Source organism: Girardinichthys multiradiatus, chromosome X, assembly GCF_021462225.1.
Source record: "Girardinichthys multiradiatus isolate DD_20200921_A chromosome X, DD_fGirMul_XY1, whole genome shotgun sequence".
Classification (NCBI taxonomy): domain Eukaryota; kingdom Metazoa; phylum Chordata; class Actinopteri; order Cyprinodontiformes; family Goodeidae; genus Girardinichthys; species Girardinichthys multiradiatus.
The window spans coordinates 33556546-33578730 of NC_061817.1; the positions used below are offsets into that span (position 1 = coordinate 33556546).

Below are 22185 nucleotides of genomic sequence, written 5' to 3' on the forward strand. Positions count from 1 at the left end.
CCACGCATGTGGCCACTAAGCCCAAGGAGGATTCCTCACCTGTTCCCACTTCTTCTGGCTTAAAACGAAACACCTGTGAGATAAGTTTTACTTTCAGAGAATCATTTGGTTCATTAACATGTACAGGCACATCTCAAAAAATTTAAATATCATGAAAAAGTTCAATATTTTTTGTTTCTCATTTCAGAAAGTAAAACTCATATATATATATTCATTACACATAGAGTGACACATTTCAAACAATTATTTCTTGTAATTTTGATGATTATGTCTTACAGATAATGGATAATTCAGTGTCTCAGAAAATGTGAATATTACATAAGACCAATTAAAAAGGAATATTTTAAACACAAATGTCAGGCTTCAGAAAATTATTTTCCATTTCTATCCTCTCAGTACTTGGTTGGGCTCCTTTTGCATTGTTGGGTCTGGCGTCTCTCATTTTCCTTTTGACATTACTCCATAGATTCTCAATAGGATTCAGATGCTGGCCAATAAAGCACATTAACACCATGGTCATTGAACCAGCTTTTGATACCTTTGGTATTTGAAATCAGCATCTCCATAAAGCTAGTCAGCAGAAGGAACCATGAAGTGGTCTAAAATTTCCTGGTAGATGTTTGCATTTACTGTGGACTTCAGAAAACCCGATGGACCAACACCAGCAGTTGACATGGCGCCCCAAATCATCACTAACTGTGGACTTCAAGCAACAGGGATTCTGTGCCTCTTCACTCTTCCTCCAGGCTCTGGGACCTTGATATCCAAATGAAATGCAGACTTTACTTTTATCTGCAAAGAGGACTTTTGACCACAGAACAATCTTTTTCTCCTTATCCTAGGTAAAGACGCTACTGACTTTGTCTATGGTTCAGCAGTGGCTTGACACGAGGAATGTGACATTTGTAGTCCAACTGTAGGATTCGTCTCTGTGTAGTGGCTGTTGAGTTTCTAATATTTAACTTTTGCACAATATTCCAATATTCGAAGACACATAATTTGGGGTTTTCATCATCTTTAAGCCATAATCATCAAGCTTACAAGAAATAAAGGCTTGAAATATTTCACTCTGTGTTCAATAAATCCATATATTTTATATGAGTTTCTCTTTCTGAAATGAGTGACAAAAAACATTGGACTTGTTCATATATATATATATATACATATATATACACAGTACAGACCAAAGGTTTGTACACACACCTTCTTATTCAAAGAGTTGTCTTTATTTTCATGACTATGAATATTGTAGTTTCACACTGAAGGTAGACTTCAGTGTGAAATGTTTGGCTCTCAAGTGGGAGCCAAACATCAGCTCCCTCATCAAGAAAGCCCAGCAGAGGATGTTCTTCCTGCGGCAGCTGAAGAAATTCAACCTGCCAAAGACTATGATGGTGCACTTCTACACAGCCATCATTGAGTCCATCCTCACCTCCTCCATCACCATCTGGTACGCCGCTGCTACAGCCAAGGATAAGGGCAGGCTGCAGCGTGTCATTCGGTCTGCTGAGAAGGTGATTGGCTGCAGTCTACTGTCGCTCCAGGAACTGTACACCTCCAGGACCCTGAAGCGGGCAGGGAAGATTCTGGCTGATCCCTCCCACCCCGGTCACAGACTCTTTGAGACTCTCCCCTCTGGCAGGAGGCTGCGGTCCATCCGGACCAAAACCTCACGCCACAAGAACAGTTTTTTCCCATCTGCCACCAGCCTTGTTAACAAAGCCCGGAAACCACCTTGACACTCTCCCTTTCCCCCACACCCCCCCTTTTTTTGCTGACAGGACACCTGTAACCTGTAACTCTATGTGTTACATTAACGCTCAGCTTGGACTCCTGCTTTACTTGCACTGCTTTACTTGCACAATGATCACCTGCACTGTTGTATTGCTCTTGCATCTTATACTGCTCTATATTTACTCTCACTCACTTAAAACTGTGCACATATATTTATATTATATTGTAGATATGTTTATACTGTTTAATTTGTATTGTATTGCACCGACTACGCCAAAACAAATTCCTTGTATGTCCAAAAACGTACTTGGCAATAAAGCTTTTCTGATTCTGATTCTGATTCTGATTCTGATTCCTCTTGAAGCTCATCAACAGAATGCCGGGTATTCAATAAATACAAGACGACTTGCTTTAACTGTGGGTAATCCATTGCTACAGATAATGATACAATAATTAAAACATAATTCATATCAAACTCTGTCTTAGTTTGAAGATCTCCTTAATCTCCGTTGTCCAAGTTCAGTACTTTGCTGATTAATAACTTGTATCACTGCTTGGGTAGCATAGATTAAAACATCCTGTTGTAAACAGGTCTGCTCGGTCGTTGTTTTTCTTGTGATGGTCACCATGACATTTATGCAAGACTGATTTATTTATGGGACTGTTACAGCAACTGCGGCCATATGAAGTTAAATAGGAAACCACAAAGAACAGAGCGCAACAGTATAACAACAAATTTAAAGAAACCCAATAATTAAACCTTTAGAAAACAAAATACCATGAAACAATTATACCATCAAAAGGTTAAGATCAAGCATGAGTGGTGTTTTTAAAAGTAATATTTCTCTGGCCTCACTTATTTGGGATAGAAAATGTGGAAAAAAAACCTATCAAACTTACCATCATTTCCATCCCATTCGATTAGTAAAAAAGTAAAAAACAACTAAAATTGTGTTAGACAACTGCAGCAAACAGCAGTAATGTGGGATCACCAAGTCCTCATAACAGGATTCCATCTACATGCCAACAAGTTGTTTGGAAGTGAGGAAAAAATATTTCCTGTCCTATCATCATAAACATAATCGTAAAGTTTATAAGGCGCTACTCTGACCTTAACTGGCTCTGCTTTGGTCAGATGAAACTAAGTCTGAGCTTTTCAGCAACAAACTCTCAAAGTGGGTCTGATGTAAAACAAACCTCATGCTTATTGTTAAGTATGGTGGAGGATTTGTGATGCTGTGGGCCTGTTTCTCTTATGAAGAAACCTTGTTAGACTGAATGGAGTCTGAACTGTTTGAAATTCCAGGACATTTTTAATAAACATTTGCTGGCCTCAGAGAAGTTTAAATGCTGTTGTATAACAGCTGCAGTAATGCCAACAATTGTTCAAATTGTACAATTCTTTTAATATAAAAGGTATTTTTCTTATTTTGGGGATTTGGGGGATTTTCTTACCCTATCCACGTATGTACCCAAATAAAAGGCTGGATTTTTCTAAAGTTTCCATTATAAAATTGTGCTGAAGCAATAAGAAAGTTAATATTTTTAAGGTTTTTTGCACATCTTTGCAAAGGGTGCCAAAAATTGTGGAGGGCATTGTGTCTAAGCTGACAAGACTTTCTGATTCTGAACTTTTCCTCCTTCCTCACACTTAGAATAGAGCTCAGACACTAGAGGGCAGCCAGCACTCATCCATTACCTGTGTAACCTTACTCGCCATCATTTTACGGAGCTGTCTGTTGCCTGCAGCCCCTCATTCAAACAGAATTACACTGTGAAATAGGATTACGTGTCAAGCAATGCAATGATTGAGCACAATTCTTATGGTTTGGCAGGATCATGGAATCAAAAGGAAATACACAAACATGAATTTCCTGTTTGTCATGCTGATGTGAGTCGTCTGTGAAACCACATTAAGATAAGTCGATGCTAGGTGTCAAATGATGGGTATCTTAGCATCCACAATGCTTTCTGTTTTTATATATTATTTCCTTTTTAAACCGAGTAAAAAATAGCAGTCCCTTGTCTGGTTCATCCCCAGAGAGCATACAGACTGAGTTATTGCCCCATAATTATGTGCAGGAGTAAATGTGTGTGTGTGTATAAATGAACGTGATCTGTTTTAAAAGGTGTTTTACTATGGTTGCTGTTTCCTCAGATTGTAGATCTGGGAGTAGATCTCTCTTTATGGGTTGCTGTTTCCTCTCCCGAAGAGCTCCTCCATATCCATGCTGGCTGAAGAGGCTGGTTGGAATTAAACAACGGCACGTTTAACATTTGAATAAAATCAAGTAAAAAGAAAAAGAGGGATGGAGATTAAAAAACCTTAGCCCAATATTTCACCAACATCGTCTGCATTCTAATGAGCTGTGGACTGAAATGTTCTCATGCATGCAGGATTGAAAAGACAGTTCTCAGAAATCTTCCTCTCTTCCAAAACCTTTGATCTCTTGGTCAGTCTGGATTGGCAGGGCCTCCATATGCAGCTCTGACCCTGCGACCTCAGAGGTCAGGTCCCCTGGTATAAAACCTGTAGAACCAATTAACCCCTGGTCTGAAATCAATTAACCTATGGTCTGCACCTCAACCAGATAAGATCAACAAAGTGCACAAACAAATGGTTTAAACAAGTTGAAACCTGAAGACAGTGACCCGGGTCATCTTTACACTGCCTGAAAAGGAAGTTTAAAAAAAACTTAATCTATGGATCTAATTAAGCAGAAATGCAACCGTTGGGCGATAGACAACCTGGGTAGTGATATCTCACATTTCATTAACCTATTCCTTATGAACTGTGTGTTACTGAAGAAAGTCTTTATTAATCACACCTCGCTGAGGTGCCGGTCAGCCGCTCATCTGAGCCTGGCGCGTTTGTCAATATCCCCTTCAGCACAGCTTCGGATCAGTGGCTGTCCTGAAAGGACAACAAACAGTCAGATTATTATAAATATGTTTTTACAGTGTGTGTGGCAATCAGAGTTTGGAAGTTAGTGAAGCAAAAGTAATTTCTATTGGATAACCACATATTAAAAACAGATTGGTAACGATTGCTGTCACTTGCAAAATTATGTTATGTTACAAATGCAAGAGTCTTATTGAGATCTTGTGTGATAGACCAATACAACACAAAGTAGCACATAATTGTGAAGATGATGGAAAAGGATACATGATTTTCATTTTTTTGCAAATAAAAATCTAAAAAGTGTTGTTTATCCAGCCTTCTTTACTCTGACACCATTCAATAAAATCAACAACACTGTGTGTAATTTATTCTCAGTATATATCAAGCTGCTCTGTGAAATCCTCAGAGGCTTGTTAGAGAACATTAGCGAACAAACAGCATCATGAAGACCAAGGAACACAGCAGACAGGTGAGGGATAAAGTTGAAGAGTTTAAAGGTTTAGGTTTTAAAACAATATCCCAAGCTTTGATCAAGAGAACACTGCTAAAAATATCATCCAAAATTGTGAGATAACCTACTGAGATATGGCCGACCACCTCAACTGGCAAGCTGGGCAAGGAGAGCATCAATCAAAAAAGCTGCCGCAAGATTTGTAGGAGACACAGTAAACATGTGGAAGAAGGTCCTTTGTTCAAATGTGGCCAAAGAAATTGAAAATCAAAAAGCTATGGTAAATTAACACTCCACTTCAACCAGACACACCATCCTCACCATGGTGGTAGTAGAATCATGCTGTGGGGATGCTTTTCTTTAGCATGGGCAGGAATACCGTGTTGATGGGAAGATTAATGGAGCTTAATACAGTTGAAAAGACCAATTACAAGCTACAAAAGAGGTGGAGTTTCACCTTTCACCTCCCAGAGCTGAAATTAAATAGTTCTATTCATGTGCTAAACACTATCTGTATTTTTGCAAAGCACAATACATTCAATGAAATAAATGCATGCAGAAAATTACTGAGGAGGGCTTCTTTGGGTTAAATAATACTGGAATAGAGAAGTGCTTCAAAAAAGTGTGAATCTGTTCACTACTGACTGAAATAAGTAAGTGAAATAAAAAGTAACTGAAAGAGATGAAAATTAAGATGCCGGAAAGGAGGGGACTGATTAAGACAAGGGAGGGAGAGAGGAAAGGCATCTGATAAAAAAGGGGACATGAACAAACACACTGAGACACAGGGAGAGAGGGAGAAAAGGAACTGTTAAAACGTTTGTTCGCTCTTGCCAGTCTCAGCATCGCTCAGCTTCTGCAGGAGGCTGCAGCTCCATCCCTCCAGGATCTCTACCAGCATCACTGAGCAGATATGAGCTGTTCAGTTCCCACTGAAGTCTCCTCACTCTCAGCTGGGATCACTTCATGATTTTTTTTTTTTTATGGATGACAACAGCCAGCCGTATATAAATGGATTTGTCGCAACAGAACTAATTTGAGTTCAAACACGGGATCTGGAGAAGGGGGGAGAGAGAGATCAGACAGAACAAGGGCGCTCCAAGTGAGGTTTTTGTGTTGTTTGTTTGTGGGAGCAGCACTTCATTGTGCCTTGGATATGGGACCGTGCGTCAGCCCAGCGGGATCCGGATCCGGTGCTGTGGGAAGAGCAGCCTCCTAAAGCAGGAAAAAGACCCTCTTCTGGATTTTTTTTTTCTTCTTTTCTTTGATTGTAATTAATTTCTTGCGAGGTGGGGCGGCTGTGGGTTTTACGCGCCGGAATGATGCGTCCCAACCGCTGCTTCATCCTGCTCCTCCTCAACGGAACCGCTTGTTTGGTAAGAGAAGAGTGGGAGTGGGCAAAAAGTCACACTTTGGTTTTCACACACCTTGCTCCGATTTGCAATTGTGTTGCCCATGCATGGTGCACACTGAAATAAGCACTGTAGCTGTTTCATTTAATTTAATCGAGAAAAAAACTTATCCACTCACTGAAACACAGAATTGCTTAAATCTTCGCTAAAATATGCGGGTAATTTTTAAAGCAAAAATGCAAAGAGAGTCTTTGTCTGTTTTGTTCACAATTGCAAATGCTGCTATCCATACAATTTTTCTTATTAATAAGTAAACAGGCTTGAGTTTCTCTCCTGATAGTCAGGTGCGTGGAAATTATTCCCATAATGAAACTGGTGCCGACGCTTTTTAAGCGCTTTAGTCTTTCAACCTGACATTTATTCTATAATTTTTAAGCACTGTAACAATGTGGTAACACATAAAAATGGGGTTACCGCCACAAAAGCTGTTCTTTGAGTCAAATAAAGCGCAACAAGAAGAGAGAACTGCAAAACCTTTATTTTAAAGTACAAATTTCAAGAACTCAAAAAAGGGGCAACCTAAATCCTATTTTACTCACCAAATTGTTGCCAGAATAATTACCTTATTTCTTTAAAACTAAAGAAATAATTACTATATACAGAAAGTCATGATCATATTTTGCAGTTTTTCTTAAAACTAATAGTAGCATCATAATCATTTAGTGTGATAATGATCCATGATCCTGACATAGGCTACTACTGAATCCAAAAGGCAAAATCTACTACTTCTTCATTTTGAAGATACAATTACAGCAATGAACTTTGAATAAATACTCCCATCCTTACATAACCTGCAATCAAATTTAAATCACCCACTCCTCTTTTAGGTAGATGGATTCAAAAGCAGCTTTTTAATGAGAAGAGACCTCATGATTCACATGAGAAAACTTGAAAAACGTCCTTCCGTTCGGAAACCCCTGGGCTCACTGTAGCTCGGTGGTGCCCAGGGAACGGACTCAAGAGAAGCGCACAGAAGCGGAGATATTCAAGTGATAATGGAACTGTTTAGTTCACTGATGACACTGTGATTCACATGTTGAGGTATTATTGTGGAAATAGAAATAAACACAGTTGCTCTTTTTATGGTTTTAGTTGAACTGGCAACAGTTTTGAGTGAATAGCCGAGAAAGTTCTTCTAAGCTGCCTCAAAATTTGGGAAACGTTCCCCTATTACAGAAGAGATAACCGGCTTTGCACTTGTCTTGATTCTGATATCTTCTCCTGCTCTTCAAAGCTGCAGCCTCCAGTAACCCAGAAGGTGTGTGGTAATGATAGTGAAACTAATTTCTGGGCTTTTTCCTCTCTTTCTTGCCAGACAATGTATCTGAATGAGAACATGACATCTCTCAGCAGGAGATCTGGACTAATTCATTAGCTGTGACATTGATAAATTAGGAAGGAATTAATATATTAAGTCATTCTTTTATTATGCAGCAGAGGAGCACTTGATAATCACATAAGCCCACTCTGCATTAAAAATTCTGATTTGGATTATTTTCTGTAGTAATTCCCAGACAGGGCTCGGTCTCGAGGGATCTTTTGCAAACGATGCCTATTAATACAAGGTGCCACTCCGCTTGTTGTTTATATGATTAATGATGTGTGTCAAATGCTAATTCTCCATATTTGAATGGAGGGTTATGAATAATCCAAACCATCTGAGCTGTATAATTGACTGCTTGAGAAATTGTTTATTTTTGGCAGTGTTTTGAGTTATTTTTCTTCAGTGAAACTCAGTAAGCTCTCTGGATTTGCATCACGGAAATAAACAACCAATATACATATAGGAAGATGATGATCTGTAGAAAATTTGGGATAATAGTTGAATATTTAGCCAGAATATTGCTCCATACACTAAGCAAGTATGGAAGGAGAATATTTTATTTTATTTTGCTTTTATTATGAAAGGTTTTCAGTTTAATTTTCCCAGTTAGAATCTCATTTGTTTCCTTTAAACTCATGAATGTATTTTACACTTTCTATTTAGTTCAAAGAATGTGGGGGCCATATTAAGGTAATCATATAAAAAACTAGAGGTGAACTGGTCACACTTTACCAGGCCGCCTTCCAGTTTTCTTTGAGGTCTGACCTTTTTCTCTACGAACTGTTAAGCCATAAAATATAAAAAGCATGTGCCGCAGGTTCTTTAGTTTTGAATCCAATAGACAATTACAGGATTTTTCCCCTCTATCTTTATCCACTTTTTATTAAAGTGCATCAAAGTACGTGCTGTTTATGTACGTAGAGACTGAAAATAGTTGCAGTTATTACCGTGATTGCTTTATTTAACAGGAAGAAAAAGAATCCGTATCTGACCTGCGGATCAGTAATCAGAGATGATCGCTGAAAAAAATTGGGTGATTCAGATCTCCAGCCATTTGATAGGTGCATTTCTAAAACAACTACTTCTGTTTAGTGTTTCAACTAATTTCTAGCTTAACCAGTTCAGTATACAGTTCAAAATGTTTTAGTGCTTCACTGAAACCATACCAATCCAACAATCTTTACACATTGTATATAATCAGGTGTAGACAGACGTAAAGATAAGCAGGAAGAAAGGAGGTATGGTTGAAAACATGTAACTGAGTAATGTGTGCACAGCAGAGTGCAGATAAGTTCATGGAATTTGGGATGGATAAGATTAATTAGATGTGCTCCTCTCTTTTGCAACAAAATGAGAATCTACCAATAGAAGAATGAAGAGCCCTCAAATAGGACATTGAACTCTGCTGGGGACAACCTGCAATTATTTAAAAATCGTTCCTCTTAGCCTTGAGATGCAGTTTTCCTCCTATTCAGCTAACCAGTTTTAAACGATTTTTAATCAAACATGTCAGTAGGAGTAAAACGATGAAGCAGCTGAACATAACCTTCATGCCCAGCTCCTCGTCCATGCTCACATTGAGCAGTTTTATGCTCCCCACAGAAAAATGTTCTGGAAAGCAGCTTCAGGTTGTCTGTCTGTGGCCATGAGAGTCAAAGCTGCGTTTCAGCATCTGATTCTTTCTGATCCATGCAGACCATCATGCCTGCTTGCTGAGTTTCATGCCCATAACTGAATGCCAGCTGTCACTGTTTGTAGACTGAATTTCTGCATTCATACATATTCAAAGGTCACGATGGCTTGTTCCTATGTATATGCAAGTAATTTGGTATCCAGAAAACACATAAAACCTTTAAGAACTTGCACTGAAAAATTACCGATTTATTTATCACCATACATGAGTTAAAATGAAACATGTAGAAACACTGAAAGCTCTGTAGAGCTGGAATTCATTTTATAACAAGGAAATTGTACACTTCCAAGTGCAAGTTGGAATCACAGCATCCAGGAAGCAACACTTTACAGCCAATAACAGTTTGCATACCCATGTACACACACTGGGAGCACCTGAAGATAGGTGAGTGAGATAAAAAAAAACAACTGATGATTATTCTTACCACGTCAGACTCGCCATTCTGTTCTAAACTGTCACAAACTCTCAGATTCATGTTTCTTAGACGCCTGTCCTCCTCTCAGGGTCAGCTGCCTTGTCCTTACAGATACATCCCACACTAAGCACACAAATCTTCTGAATCTAAAGATATCCAAACTTTCTCTGTTAACACTAATCCTGCACAGGGTTGCTGCTGCGGTCCTCTGTGCCGTCGCTCTTGCAGTGTGCATGTCGGAGCTCATGAACTTTAACTCTCCACCATAAAGGGGTTGGACAATTCAATTCAATTCAATTCAGTTTTATTTATATAGCGCCAATTCACAACACATGTTGTCTCAAGGCACTTCACAACAGTCAGGTACATACATTTCAATTAATCCTAACAATTGAACAGTGCAGTCAGAGTTAGCCTTTTATTCAAATTGGATAAAACGTTTTTCTATCTAAGGAAACCCAGCAGATTGCATCCAGTCAGTGACTTGCAGCATTCCCTCCTCCTGGATGAGCATGTAGAGACAGTGGACAGTCACTGGTGTTGATTTTGCAGCAATCCCTCATACTGAGCATGCATGTAGCGACAGTGGAGAGGAAAAACTCCCTTTTAACAGGAAGAAACCTCCAGCAGAACCAGGCTCAGTGTGAGTGGCCATCTGCAATGACCGACTGGGGGTTTGAGAGAACAGAGCAGAGACACAAAGAGAACAAAGAAGCACTGATCCAGGAGTACTTTCTATGGGAAGGAAAAGTAAATGTTAATGGATGTAGCTCCTTTAGTCGTTTCACCTAGAAAGAAAGAACAGATAAACTCTGAGCCAGTTTTCAAGGTTAGAGTCTGAAAGAGAGCACATAGAGTTAGTTACAGTTAAGCTCAGTCAATCGCCATGTCTAGGAGAGAGAAAGGGTTAAACACTAAAAGACAGGGCTATGTGGATCATCGGTAGAGGGTGAGCATTAAGTTGTTGTCAGCAGAAGCTCGGACAATTCCCCTCTCCAGAAAGGTGTCACAGGTAGACACAGAGCCAGGCCAGGTGTAGCTTCTAGGAAGAGAAAAGAGAGAACATAAAGTTAAAAGCTGAAATAACAGCAAACAATGCAAAAATTGGAGAGTAGTGTGAGAATGTAGCAAAGAGGGTGAAAGTGGTCATTATGTCCTCCAGCAGCCTAAGCCTATAGCAGCATAACTACAGAGATAGTTTCAGTTCAGATTATTTAGTTAAACGGCGCTTATTTACAACAATGTCGTCTCAAGGCACCCCACAAAGGGCCCCACTGATGGTCATTGTTATACTAAAAACCACAAGGATTGGGATACCTCTCTCTGTCAGACTGATTATAACCATTGGAAAAGAGAAACTGAAACACCTGTCATTTTAGTGTGGGAGGTTTCATGGCTAAATTGGACCAGCCTGGTAGCCAGTCTTCATTGATTGCACATTGCACCAGTAAGAGCAGAGTGTGAAGGTTCAATTAGCAGGGTAAGAGCACAGTTTTGCTCAAAATATTGAAATGCACACAACATTATGGGTGACATACCAGAGTTCAAAAGAGGACAAATTGTTGGTGCAAGTCTTGCTGGCGCATCTGTGACCAAGACAGCAAGTCTTTGTGATGTATCAAGAGCCACGGTATCCAGGGTAATGTCAGCATACCACCAAGAAGGACGAACCACATCCAACAGGATTAACTGTGGACGCAAGAGGAAGCTGTCTGAAAGGGATGTTCGGGTGCTAACCCGGATTGTATCCAAAAAACATAAAACCACGGCTGCCCAAATCACGGCAGAATTAAATGTGCACCTCAACTCTCCTGTTTCCACCAGAACTGTCCATCGGGAGCTCCACAGGGTCAATATACACGGCCGGGCTGCTATAGCCAAACCTTTGGTCACTCAAGCCAATGCCAAACGTCAGTTTCAATGGTGCAAGGAGCGCAGATCTTGGGGTGTGGACAATGTGAAACATGTATTGTTCTCTGATGAGTCCACCTTTACTGTTTTCCCCACATCCGGGAGAGTTACGGTGTGGAGAAGCCCCAAAGAAGCGTACCACCCAGACTGTTGCATGCCCAGAGTGAAGCATGGGGTTGGATCAGTGATGGTTTGGGCTGCCATATCATGGCATTCCCTTGGCTCAATACTTGTGCTAGATGGGCGCGTCACTACCGAGCCATTCTTTGAGGACCATGTGCATCTAATGGTTCAAACATTGTATCCTGAAGGCGGTGCCATGTATCAGGATGACAATGCACCAATACACACAGCAAGACTGGTGAAAGATTAGTTTGATGAACATGAAAGTGAAGTTGAACATCTCCCATGGCCTGCACAGTCACCAGATCTAAATATTATTGAGCCACTTTGGGGTGTTTTGGAGGAGCGAGTCAGGAAACCTTTTCCTCCATCAGTATCACGTAGTGACCTGGCCACTATCCTGCAAGAAGAATGGTTTAAAATCCTTCTGACCACAGTGCAGGACTTCTATATGTCATTCCCAAGACGAATTGACGCTGTATTGGCCGCAAAAGGAGGCCCTACACCATACTAATAAATTATTGTGATCTAAAACCAGGTGTTTCAGTTTCATTGTCCAACCCCTGAATGTCTCACACAGATGCTCAAAAAACAAACAAACAGAGAAAGTGGCATTTACGCTCAGAGAGTCTGGACATGCTGTCTCTTTGGAAGGACAATGAAACATTTATTGGGCGGAAAAACATTCAACCTGAGTTAACTTTAAAATAAATACTATGATATGAGATCTACCATTTAACTGAAAGTGACAGAAAAGAAAAAGATTGTGAGATGTCAAAACTGAGACATGAATACATTTACACTCAGTTTTTATTGGTGTTTGAACAATCTCCAGTTTTAAACACAAAACATGCAACCAACTGTTGATGAGATATGAACAGTATTTGATTACAGAACAATATATGTAAATGTAATATAACACATGCCCTTAAAATGCTTGAATTTAGGTTGTATTTATTTGACATGAACTATAAATACAGAATACAAAGATAAGTATAAAATGAACAGTTTTTCAAGGAAAATATATTGTTTGCAATACAATTTCTAGTTGGTAATTCAACTTTCTGGCTTGATTAATTAATAATGAGAAAATGTTTGTTTAGGCTAAACAAGTGCTAAAAACAAATGACATTTTAAAAATAATGTTAAAAAACTAAACACATGTATAGGTTTGTAGCTGAATTATTCAGAGTTAAACAGGTTAAAATTTGAATTAAATTTAGTGTTATCAGAAAGTAATTTTTATATTAGAGATAGTACTGGCAGAATGGGAAATAAACATTTCTGTTGTTTCAATGTGTGATCACATGAAGTAGAGGAGCAAGTTCACTTAAGCAATAATGAATTAGGCAATTTTGCCTTTATTGCTCTGATCAGTTATATGCCGAAAAATTACATTTCTTAAAGTTAAGTAAATAGATCAAAACTAAAGTTTCCATCTTTTTCAGCCTGCAAATGCATCAACCAATAGTATGTTCTTTAGTGTCCCTTGTATTGAGTTTAGTAGAAAACAAATAAATAGGGACATATGCTTAATTAACACACAGCTGTTTTTGTTATTTTATGTCCAATGTTACATTTAATTTTAGAATTTAAACTCAATTTATTCAAACGAGTTTGTATGTATCAGAACAGGCAGATATAAGCAAATGTAGCCTCTGCTTAGTGTCTCCTGCTCTCTTAGAGAACCTGGATCTGCTAATCCAAGTTGTGTACAAACTAGCACAACCTTCCTAATTTGAAACAAAACATTAAAGTTTTCCCCTCTTTCAAAACCCTCTTAGGTCTTTTCGTTGTCCGATGAGCTAACCCCTCCCTCCTACTTCCCTATGTCAAAGGGGATTGCTCAATCCAGCTCTCCATCCAACGGGTCCGGACTTCCCTAAACCTGAAAGGTCTTACTAAGCAGGTTTACTGAAGGTTCTGTTTAAGCTGGTGTCAGGAAATGACTCGCCTAGCCTCTGACAGCTTTCATACAAAAGTCTTGCCCTTCTTCAACTTTAACTGGAGGTCTGGATGACTGAGTAGCAATAAAAGTAATAGGTTTAGCTACCAGTAGCCCCCCAGATAAAATTCTCTTTAAGGGCTCAGACAGCTTTAACAGCTGTTGTATGCATTATAGTTCTTAGAAGGTAAATCAGTATCATTCAAAATGAAAAGAAATTATGAAATCCGGAAATAGTTATCACTGAATCTCTAAGTCAAACAGTTTAACACAAATGTTGTAAAGTAAAAAATCAATCAGTTGCTAAGTGTTTTTATCTTTAGGTTTTTATTGTCCTGCACAGTAAATTTAGATCCCTACCGGTGATTACCGTTGTAAACTTTACATGGAGAATTTCTAATAAATCCCACAAAAGACTTACTTTTATATTAAAAAGGTTTTGATGGATGTAAGTTAAAAGACAATCATGTAATTGCCGTTAAGCATCCTTAAACAAGGAGGGTTTGTGAAAATCTACTGAAAATGCATGGTTCTTGATGCTACACATACATAATTTTCCATTTTCAGTTAAACAAACACAAAGCATTCCCAGAAACAATATATAAACATGAGGAACAGTGGATGAAAAGGGTCGAACCAACTGCCTGGGAGGGTAAAACAGCTTGACTTATTTACAAGCACAGCATGTGTGACCCCAGAGGGTCACCTCATCCCTCCCAGACCCCCCAGTTAGACCCTCCCTCAGTCTTCCACCCGTTCAGCTGCAGGAACAGAGAGAAAACACTCTGACAGCCCTTCATAGGAAAGCAGCGAGCCGTCCTCAGACAGAAAATGTTTACAATGTATTGTGGCATTGCTCCCTGGGAGACAAAGCAGTGGAATGCTATCTGTAGGTTGGCTCAGAGAGTGTGGTTATTTAGTGCGCAGCCTAAAGAAAACCGGTTCGCAAGCTCGGGTGGAATGAGTAGGTGGGACTCCCAGGGGATCCCGATAAATATGCGTTTGACTTTCACACAGAGATGAATAAGTATGAACAGGAAAAATCCTCATTTTAATTTCAGAGAGCTACTGCTGGAGCTGATAATAGCAGAAATTCTGTAAATGTTGTGAAAATTCAAATGGGTTATGGTGAGAGTCAATATTAAATGAACTTTTCATTGTTTCAAGATCTTTTGGCAACCCAACAATATTGGGTGATTTGGGACCGGGGGATGTGGATTTATTGAAGGTGGAACACCAGGCTGTCGGTGGAAGGTGGGATGTGGAAACCAAAGCCTTTTTGATGCTGCTTGCTCCCAGGCACATGCTGACCTCATCTCGGTGTGACTAGAACAATTTCATATCACGCTACAGTAAGACCAGGGAGGGAGAGCCCATTTATACTGTCAATTCTCTGACAATCTGTAAACAGTCAGTTCTGCACGGATGAACGTCGAGTGTGTTGTTCACCAGCACGCTGGCCAGTGACGGTACACTGATTTTCAGGGTCAGAGCGGTGCACATGTCCAAAACAGACCTGCCAAGGGAACTTACCAGGGTTTTCAATTAAAGCAGAGTACCGCCACAGGGAGGGTGAGCTTTTGGCTGAGTACAGAAATTTTGCATTGATTTCTTAACAGAACTGAGAATGAACTGTTGCAGAGTATAGGGCAGCAATTATCCTAAAATTTAAAGAACCAAAAACAGTGCAGTAAAAAGTGTACAGTAAAAGCTCCACTTTACAGCGAGTGTTTTAGTGCTTTTGTAAGAGTTTACTTTACAAGGATGTGGAGTGTTAAAGCACAGAAAGGATTAAAGATAGAGATGCACCAATCAGACATTTACTGGTTCAAGATTGCATTTTTCTTTTGAGACTTTTACTTTGGAGAAAAACAAGATAAAATGAAATTTTGCAGTAACTAGAAAAAGTTTTCTTCTTTAAAAATTGTCTAGCTGCATACCATGGGGCAATCTGAACTGGTAGCACATGACTTTCCCCAGTGGATTAGGGTTAGTTTCCTGTTTTCTTTTAAGTGAAAATTAATATTTGAGAGATGCACCACTCTCCTAGTCTCGAAATAATCCAGTTTCACAGCAGAGATGACTAAGAATGTATTATCCTAAACAGTGTTGTTGTTTTTACCATTTCCCTCAGAAGCTGAAAGCACATGCTATTTACAAATAGTAAAAATATTTCTAAATTGTACAGATACAAAAATTTAAAACCTTAAGAACATTATGAACCAAGCCTAATTTATGAAAAATCTAACAAATAGCAAATAGCAAATGAAGGTCACACCTCTTAGCAGGATTCATGCAATGACAAGTGTGAAAAACTGTTATTTCTTTCTTTTTTATTAATGTCTTTGGTGTTTAACTTTTTGTGCATGTTTTGTTTATTTGAGCATCAGACCCGTTTTATTTTTCTCTACTCTCAAATAATAATAATCAGTGAAACGAACAAGAGACCACAAGAAGAACATAAAGTTCAATTTGTGGGGGTCAGGTGTTTCTGTTGGAGATTTTCTGCAAGGTCTGCAGCAAAGCAAACTCACAGGGCTCACAAGATTTATTTCTGTAACCTTTGTTTCAATTGAGTAAAAGGATTTGCATTGCCAATAAAGGAAAATAGGTTTGCTGCAGAAAATGAAGAAATTACAGGATTATCCCCATTTAGTCAAGTCAAAGTCAAATCAAAGTTTATTCATAGACCACTTTAAAAACAACTAGAACTGACCAAAGTGCTGAACAAGTTACTAAAAGATGTTCAGCAATAATTAAATATGAAACAGTGATGTCATTATGTGGGCTGGCAATATGACTAGTGCAGACTGACTGACAAATGTGTTAATAAGCAAAATAAAGAAAAAAGGAAGAAATATACAGAACAACAAAAGTAAGGTCCACTGAATTAAAAAGACAGTAAAATGCAGAACAAATAAAACAAATTTTAGAAGTCAAGCTCAATCTAGATTGAAAGCCAAGTAGAAATGTCAGTCGGTCATTTTCTACCGCTTATTCCGTAGTGGGTCACGGGGAAGCTGGTGCCTATCTCCAGCAGTGTATGGGCGAGAGGCAGGGTCCACCCTGGACATGTCGCCAGTCCATCGCAGGGCAACACACAAACAACCATGCACACACTCATTCATAAACCTAAGGGCAATTTAGAGAGACCAATTAACCTAACAGGCATGTCTTTGGACTGTGGGAGGAAGCCGGAGTACCCGGTGAGAACCCACGCATGCATGGGGAGAACATGCAAACTCCATGCAGAAAGACCCCAGGCTGGGAATTGAACCCAGGACCTTCTTGTTGCAAGGCAACAGTGCTACCAAAGTGCGCCACCGTGCAGCCCCAAGTATAAATGTGTGTCTTTAAAAAAAAAGCTTTAGTGTCGATCTAATGTGCATTGGCAGGCTGTTCTAGAGCTGAGGGACAAAGGCCCCAAAGGCTCGGTCGCCTCGTGTCTTCAGCCTGGTTTTAGGGACTTTGAGCAGAAGCTGGTTACCAGAACTAAGGGTTCTGGCTGGAAAATAAAAGTGGAGCAATACTGAGAGGCACTGAGGTGCCAGTCATTTAAGAGCTTTGAAACCAACCAAAAAAATAAGCCAGTGACGTGAAGAATCAATGAATATCTTCCTAACCTTTATCTGATTTTACTGACCATGTAGAAAATAATGCTCATTTATGTTTATGATACATTTAACAAACAGGAAAATAAGTCAGATTTGTCTGCCGATCAACAATCAGAGCCAATCAAGGCAAAATTGTCCAGTTTCGATCACTGGCCGATTGATTTGTGCCTCACAAATCAAACATGACTCATACAGTTAGGATGGGAATACAACAGTTACAAAGGTTTTCTATTGCATTCATAGTTTTTCCAATTTCTCAGCAGATTTTAAACTAAAGTAAAATGCTTTGGAACAAATTACAAACTGTGTTATAACGAATATGTAATCAGTGTAGATTATTTGGTCCAGATTTGAATGGTCCATATATAGAGCCTTTAATGTTTGTCTAATTCTAAAGTGGTCCTATTTCCATAAAAGCAATAAAACAGCAGACGTGTGTTTTTACAAACAGAATAAAGCTTTCAATAATCTCAATCTGTGCTTTCTTCAGAAGTTTATGGTATAGGTTTGATTGAACATTCCTCTCACAAATATCTGCCTTTCATTTCAACTGTTTAGGAAAACATGATGATTTAATGCTGTAGCATAAACAATTTAATCACCAAATAGACCAGGAAGCCACACATTTTTGGACATGTCAGAACATTTCAGCATATGAGCACAGCCCTCACATGCCATATATTGCACATTTACGCCACTGCTACAGAATTGACACAATTGGGAGTCAGATATTGCAGCAACGATCCAATAACAATGTTACATTTGCTTTTCTTTCTAAATCAATAAAGATTCACTCACATTGACAAGCAGAATGATCACAACTGAAAGTGAAACTGAGGGCTTGACCATCTTTCTAAATTATCTGGCTAATAATTTTATGACGACTTTATCATAGAGCATTGAAATTTCGTTCGCAGTCTGTTGACTGATCAAGGATGTGTTCTGGCTCAGAACTGGATGCATTTTACATCCTCTATCCCAGCACTGTTCCTAACAGAGGCACATCAAAAGCGACAGTACTTAATGTTCCACAAAATCTACCTTATGGTAAATGGACTGAACTTATATAGCGCTTTTCCAGACATGCAGACCACTCAAAGCGCTTTACACTAGAGCCACATTCACCCAATCGCACTCACTAACGCTCACACATTCATACACCGATACGCAGATCGGTAGGCAACTTGAGGTTAAGTGTCTTGCCCAGGGGCACATCGACATATGGCAAGAGGAAGCTGGAATCGAACCTTCTGATTGCAAGACGACTATTCTTCCTACTGAGCCACAGTCGCCTTATCTCCTTGTAACAAGCATCTTTTAATGTGCCAGCACAAAGGTAGTATTTAGTGTTTTACATTTTGAAATAGAGAGGATAAGAGTCCTATCCTAAGATTCAGTTTGATTCTAAAACTGTGAAAAAGCCCTTTGGTGTAGCTAGGAAGCACAGAAGCAGATGCTAGCTTTGGCATCTTCAGTAACTAATGAATAGTCACTCCAGCTATTCTCACAGTGCTTACAAATAGTTAATATCTTGTCTGTTACAGTGGCAGTGCATAAGAAATTTAAACATGGTGGAGTTCTCCTCAATGTTAGTTGCTGGCCAGCCCAGCGAAATCTTTAATTATGATTTCTGTCAGTAAAACACAGAAACAACTCACTAACTCCTGCGTCAAAGCTAAACCACTTAGTTTTATACTTCAGGCTCATTCTAATAGCGTGCAGTTCAGAAGACAAAGTCACATACAGACAGGAACTAGTGAGCATTTTGAAAAAGACTTCATTTTCTCAAGAAATATTGCAAGGTTTTAATGTAACAGTATCCGTTGCCATGAGATCTTATAACACCCTTACAGTTCACTGTTCAAATGTGGACACAGTATAAATGATGGTGATGGTTTTTTAACAATTACTCATTGACCCTGTTTCAAACTAGCAGCAAACTAGGTATTTAGTTACAAATTAGGAGTAAAAAACATTAATTATTTCAGATGAGAACCCTAAATAATAGGAGCATAAGATCTAGCAATATTCAATCAATGTATTTTACATAAATGTAAAGTCTGTCTTGCTAATATTTGCAGTGTCATGTACCAGCTGTAATAAGTCTTGGAAATCAAGGTTAATGCTTTAAACTTCATCCTGTTTGATACTTTTATTTTGAAGGAGAAAAGGACGTAGTTCATGAATTACCTTGTTGGTTCGAATCTTGTCATGCTGGCTGACAATCCTCAGTTATATTAAGGCTGAAGACATCCCTCCACTTTTAAATTGTTTGGCAGGAAACACTGGAAGACTAACAGACAAGATGCAGACAATTTGTAAACTCTTTAAAATTGACCTGAGTGGCTATTAACTGATTATAGCTGCATTTCCATTACAAATGTGCGCAAAACTTTGTCGATATTCTGTCCATGTCGAAAAAACACAATTTCGCAATTGCGGTGTTTACATTGAATAAGAAATACAATTAAAATCGCATGTGAATAAGTTTATTCACATGATAATTCATTAAAAAACATGGCGGCGACGGATGTAAACGCTTCCAAACACTTGTAAATAGTCACATTTCTTAGCTATTTGGAATCTAAAATGCTGGTAATGCCCCTGTCATGAACTAAATTTAAAAAACACTCCGTCACCTGGTGAATCCAAACATGATGTGCCATCATCCTCCTACTACTTCCTTTCTACTAACTTAGTTTTTCAAAATAGCTGTGTTTCCATTAAGCAAGTTTTTTTCGAAATTACAATTTGTGCAATTTGATGGTCTAATATGCTAATGACGCTAAAGTTAACAGATCCTTCCTAGTTTCTTATCTAAGCTCTCTAAGGGCTGGACTTCATGTGATCTCCACTAGTTGAAAATATTAAACATTTAGACATGAACTGAAATAGTTTAGACTGAACACAGACTATTTAAAATAGAGTTTGAGAATATTAAACTTTTATTCTAATAAAACTTGGGTTTTCAATGCTTTGTGGCATTAAGATCACCTTAGAATGAGACAACCATAAATCCCTCAATATTTAAACTAGTCAACCCTTGTCTGAAATATTCTGCACTGATCACAGATTCTTTAAACACAAGTTGTGATTTGTAAAACCGTAACTTAAAAAAAAAAAGTGTATTCTTTGTTTCTTGTCATTAACCCAGTATTGTATATTGTCTCATCTTCTGAGCTTAATGTTACACCTCTTCTTATTAAGTAGGATTGAACATGAAGTTTTTTTTTCAGCGGTTTTCTGAATTTGTTACCTGAATGGTGTTAATATTGCATTTGTGGCTTTAATCAACTGAGTTCAATAAGCCTCTGCATTACCCTGAACTCCGAGGTAAAGATCTGGGGCAAAAGCGTCCCCTGCCACCACTCTCCATCCTCCTTACACTGCCAACTTGTCGATATCACATAATGTAAAAATTTGATAGGCAATTCAGAGCCCAGCTTCATTCTGAACATACAAAATGAGCTTGGTTCCCCAGGGAGCCACCCACCAACTGAACCTTTGCCGAATGAGCCAGGTGAAAGGTTTGAGGATGCATAAAGCTTGGATGGATTGAGAGAAAGAGTTTCAAATAGAAAGATTCAGTGTGGTGAGTTAGTCACCCACAGCAGACCTTAAGCTCCCTTGACCCCCAAGAAGCTCGAGTAAATTATTCATTGAGAGTCAAATGGCTTGTTTCTGGTGAAATTACCTTTCTCCCCCTCAACTCTTCTTAGATCTACACAAGCCAGAAGAATAATTAGGCCACTGCCATTTTCAGGCTTTAATCGTGTAACAAAGAAATCTCCTGCAGTGAGCATATTACATCTGGAGTGGGGTGAGAGGTGCAAAGGAGAGGGAAAGAAGAATGAGGCATTGATCGACACACAAATCGTACCTACTCCTAATAAAAAAATAATGTCATTTAAAAGTTTAAGGCTTTAGCTCTGCAGTCAGATGAAAGCGGAGTCATTATTGAACTTGTCAGCTCCCCAAGACAAGTGCACAATTTAGACATTTATTGTTCATTCATAAATCATCTCCAAGTGTTGTTTTTAAATGAGTAAAAAAAAGACAAAAACTGACACATTTCAACTAAATTTCAGCTTAAGATGCCGTCATGAGGGTTGGAGGAAAGTCTTCACTTTTATTCCTTATCTAGACTTGCAAATGGAAGCCGTCAGCACAAAACCTTTATATTATCATGTATAATCCATTTTTTAAAAAGGGCTGACATTATCATGATGTCGAATGTTCTCTCTACTTTCAGCTCTGACTTTGATTTCTTCACTGGGGATTCAGGGATAGATCGTGCTCTTGAGCTGCTATGTAAACGCTCCACTTTGGTCATCACCTAGTCACCAGCTTCGTCTGTCTGTCACTTGGTGCTCAGTAAACAGGGTGAAAAACAGCAACCTGTCGTGATCAAACACATACAGTCAGTAAAGTTAAACCCAAACGGTTAACACAATGATGAGAACAGAGAGGAACTGAACTGAACATTTTCTTTTGTTTTCAAGTTTTTAATGGATAACATTTGTCCATTGTCTGTATTCCTGTTCATTTCAATTTTCAAAAAAAGTGTAGTATTTCTTTTATTACAGTGTCTCAGCGTCACTGAAATAATCAGTTTGCAATATCAGACTCAAAAATCAATCTATCTCACGTGATGCAGTTCA

At 38.8% G+C, this 22185-nt stretch overlaps 1 protein-coding gene across 1 annotated transcript in view; it reads left to right on the forward strand.

Annotated features, from left to right (window-relative positions):
• The first annotated feature begins 5903 nt into the window (after nt 1–5903).
• LOC124862295 (neurexophilin-1-like) overlaps nt 5904–22185 on the forward strand; it is a 30499-nt gene continuing 14217 nt past the window's right edge. The window contains exon 1 of the mRNA XM_047356117.1: nt 5904–6463. Within this exon, the coding sequence (XP_047212073.1) occupies nt 6407–6463 (57 nt within the window). The 5' untranslated portion in view covers nt 5904–6406. The remainder of the gene's footprint in view (nt 6464–22185) is intronic.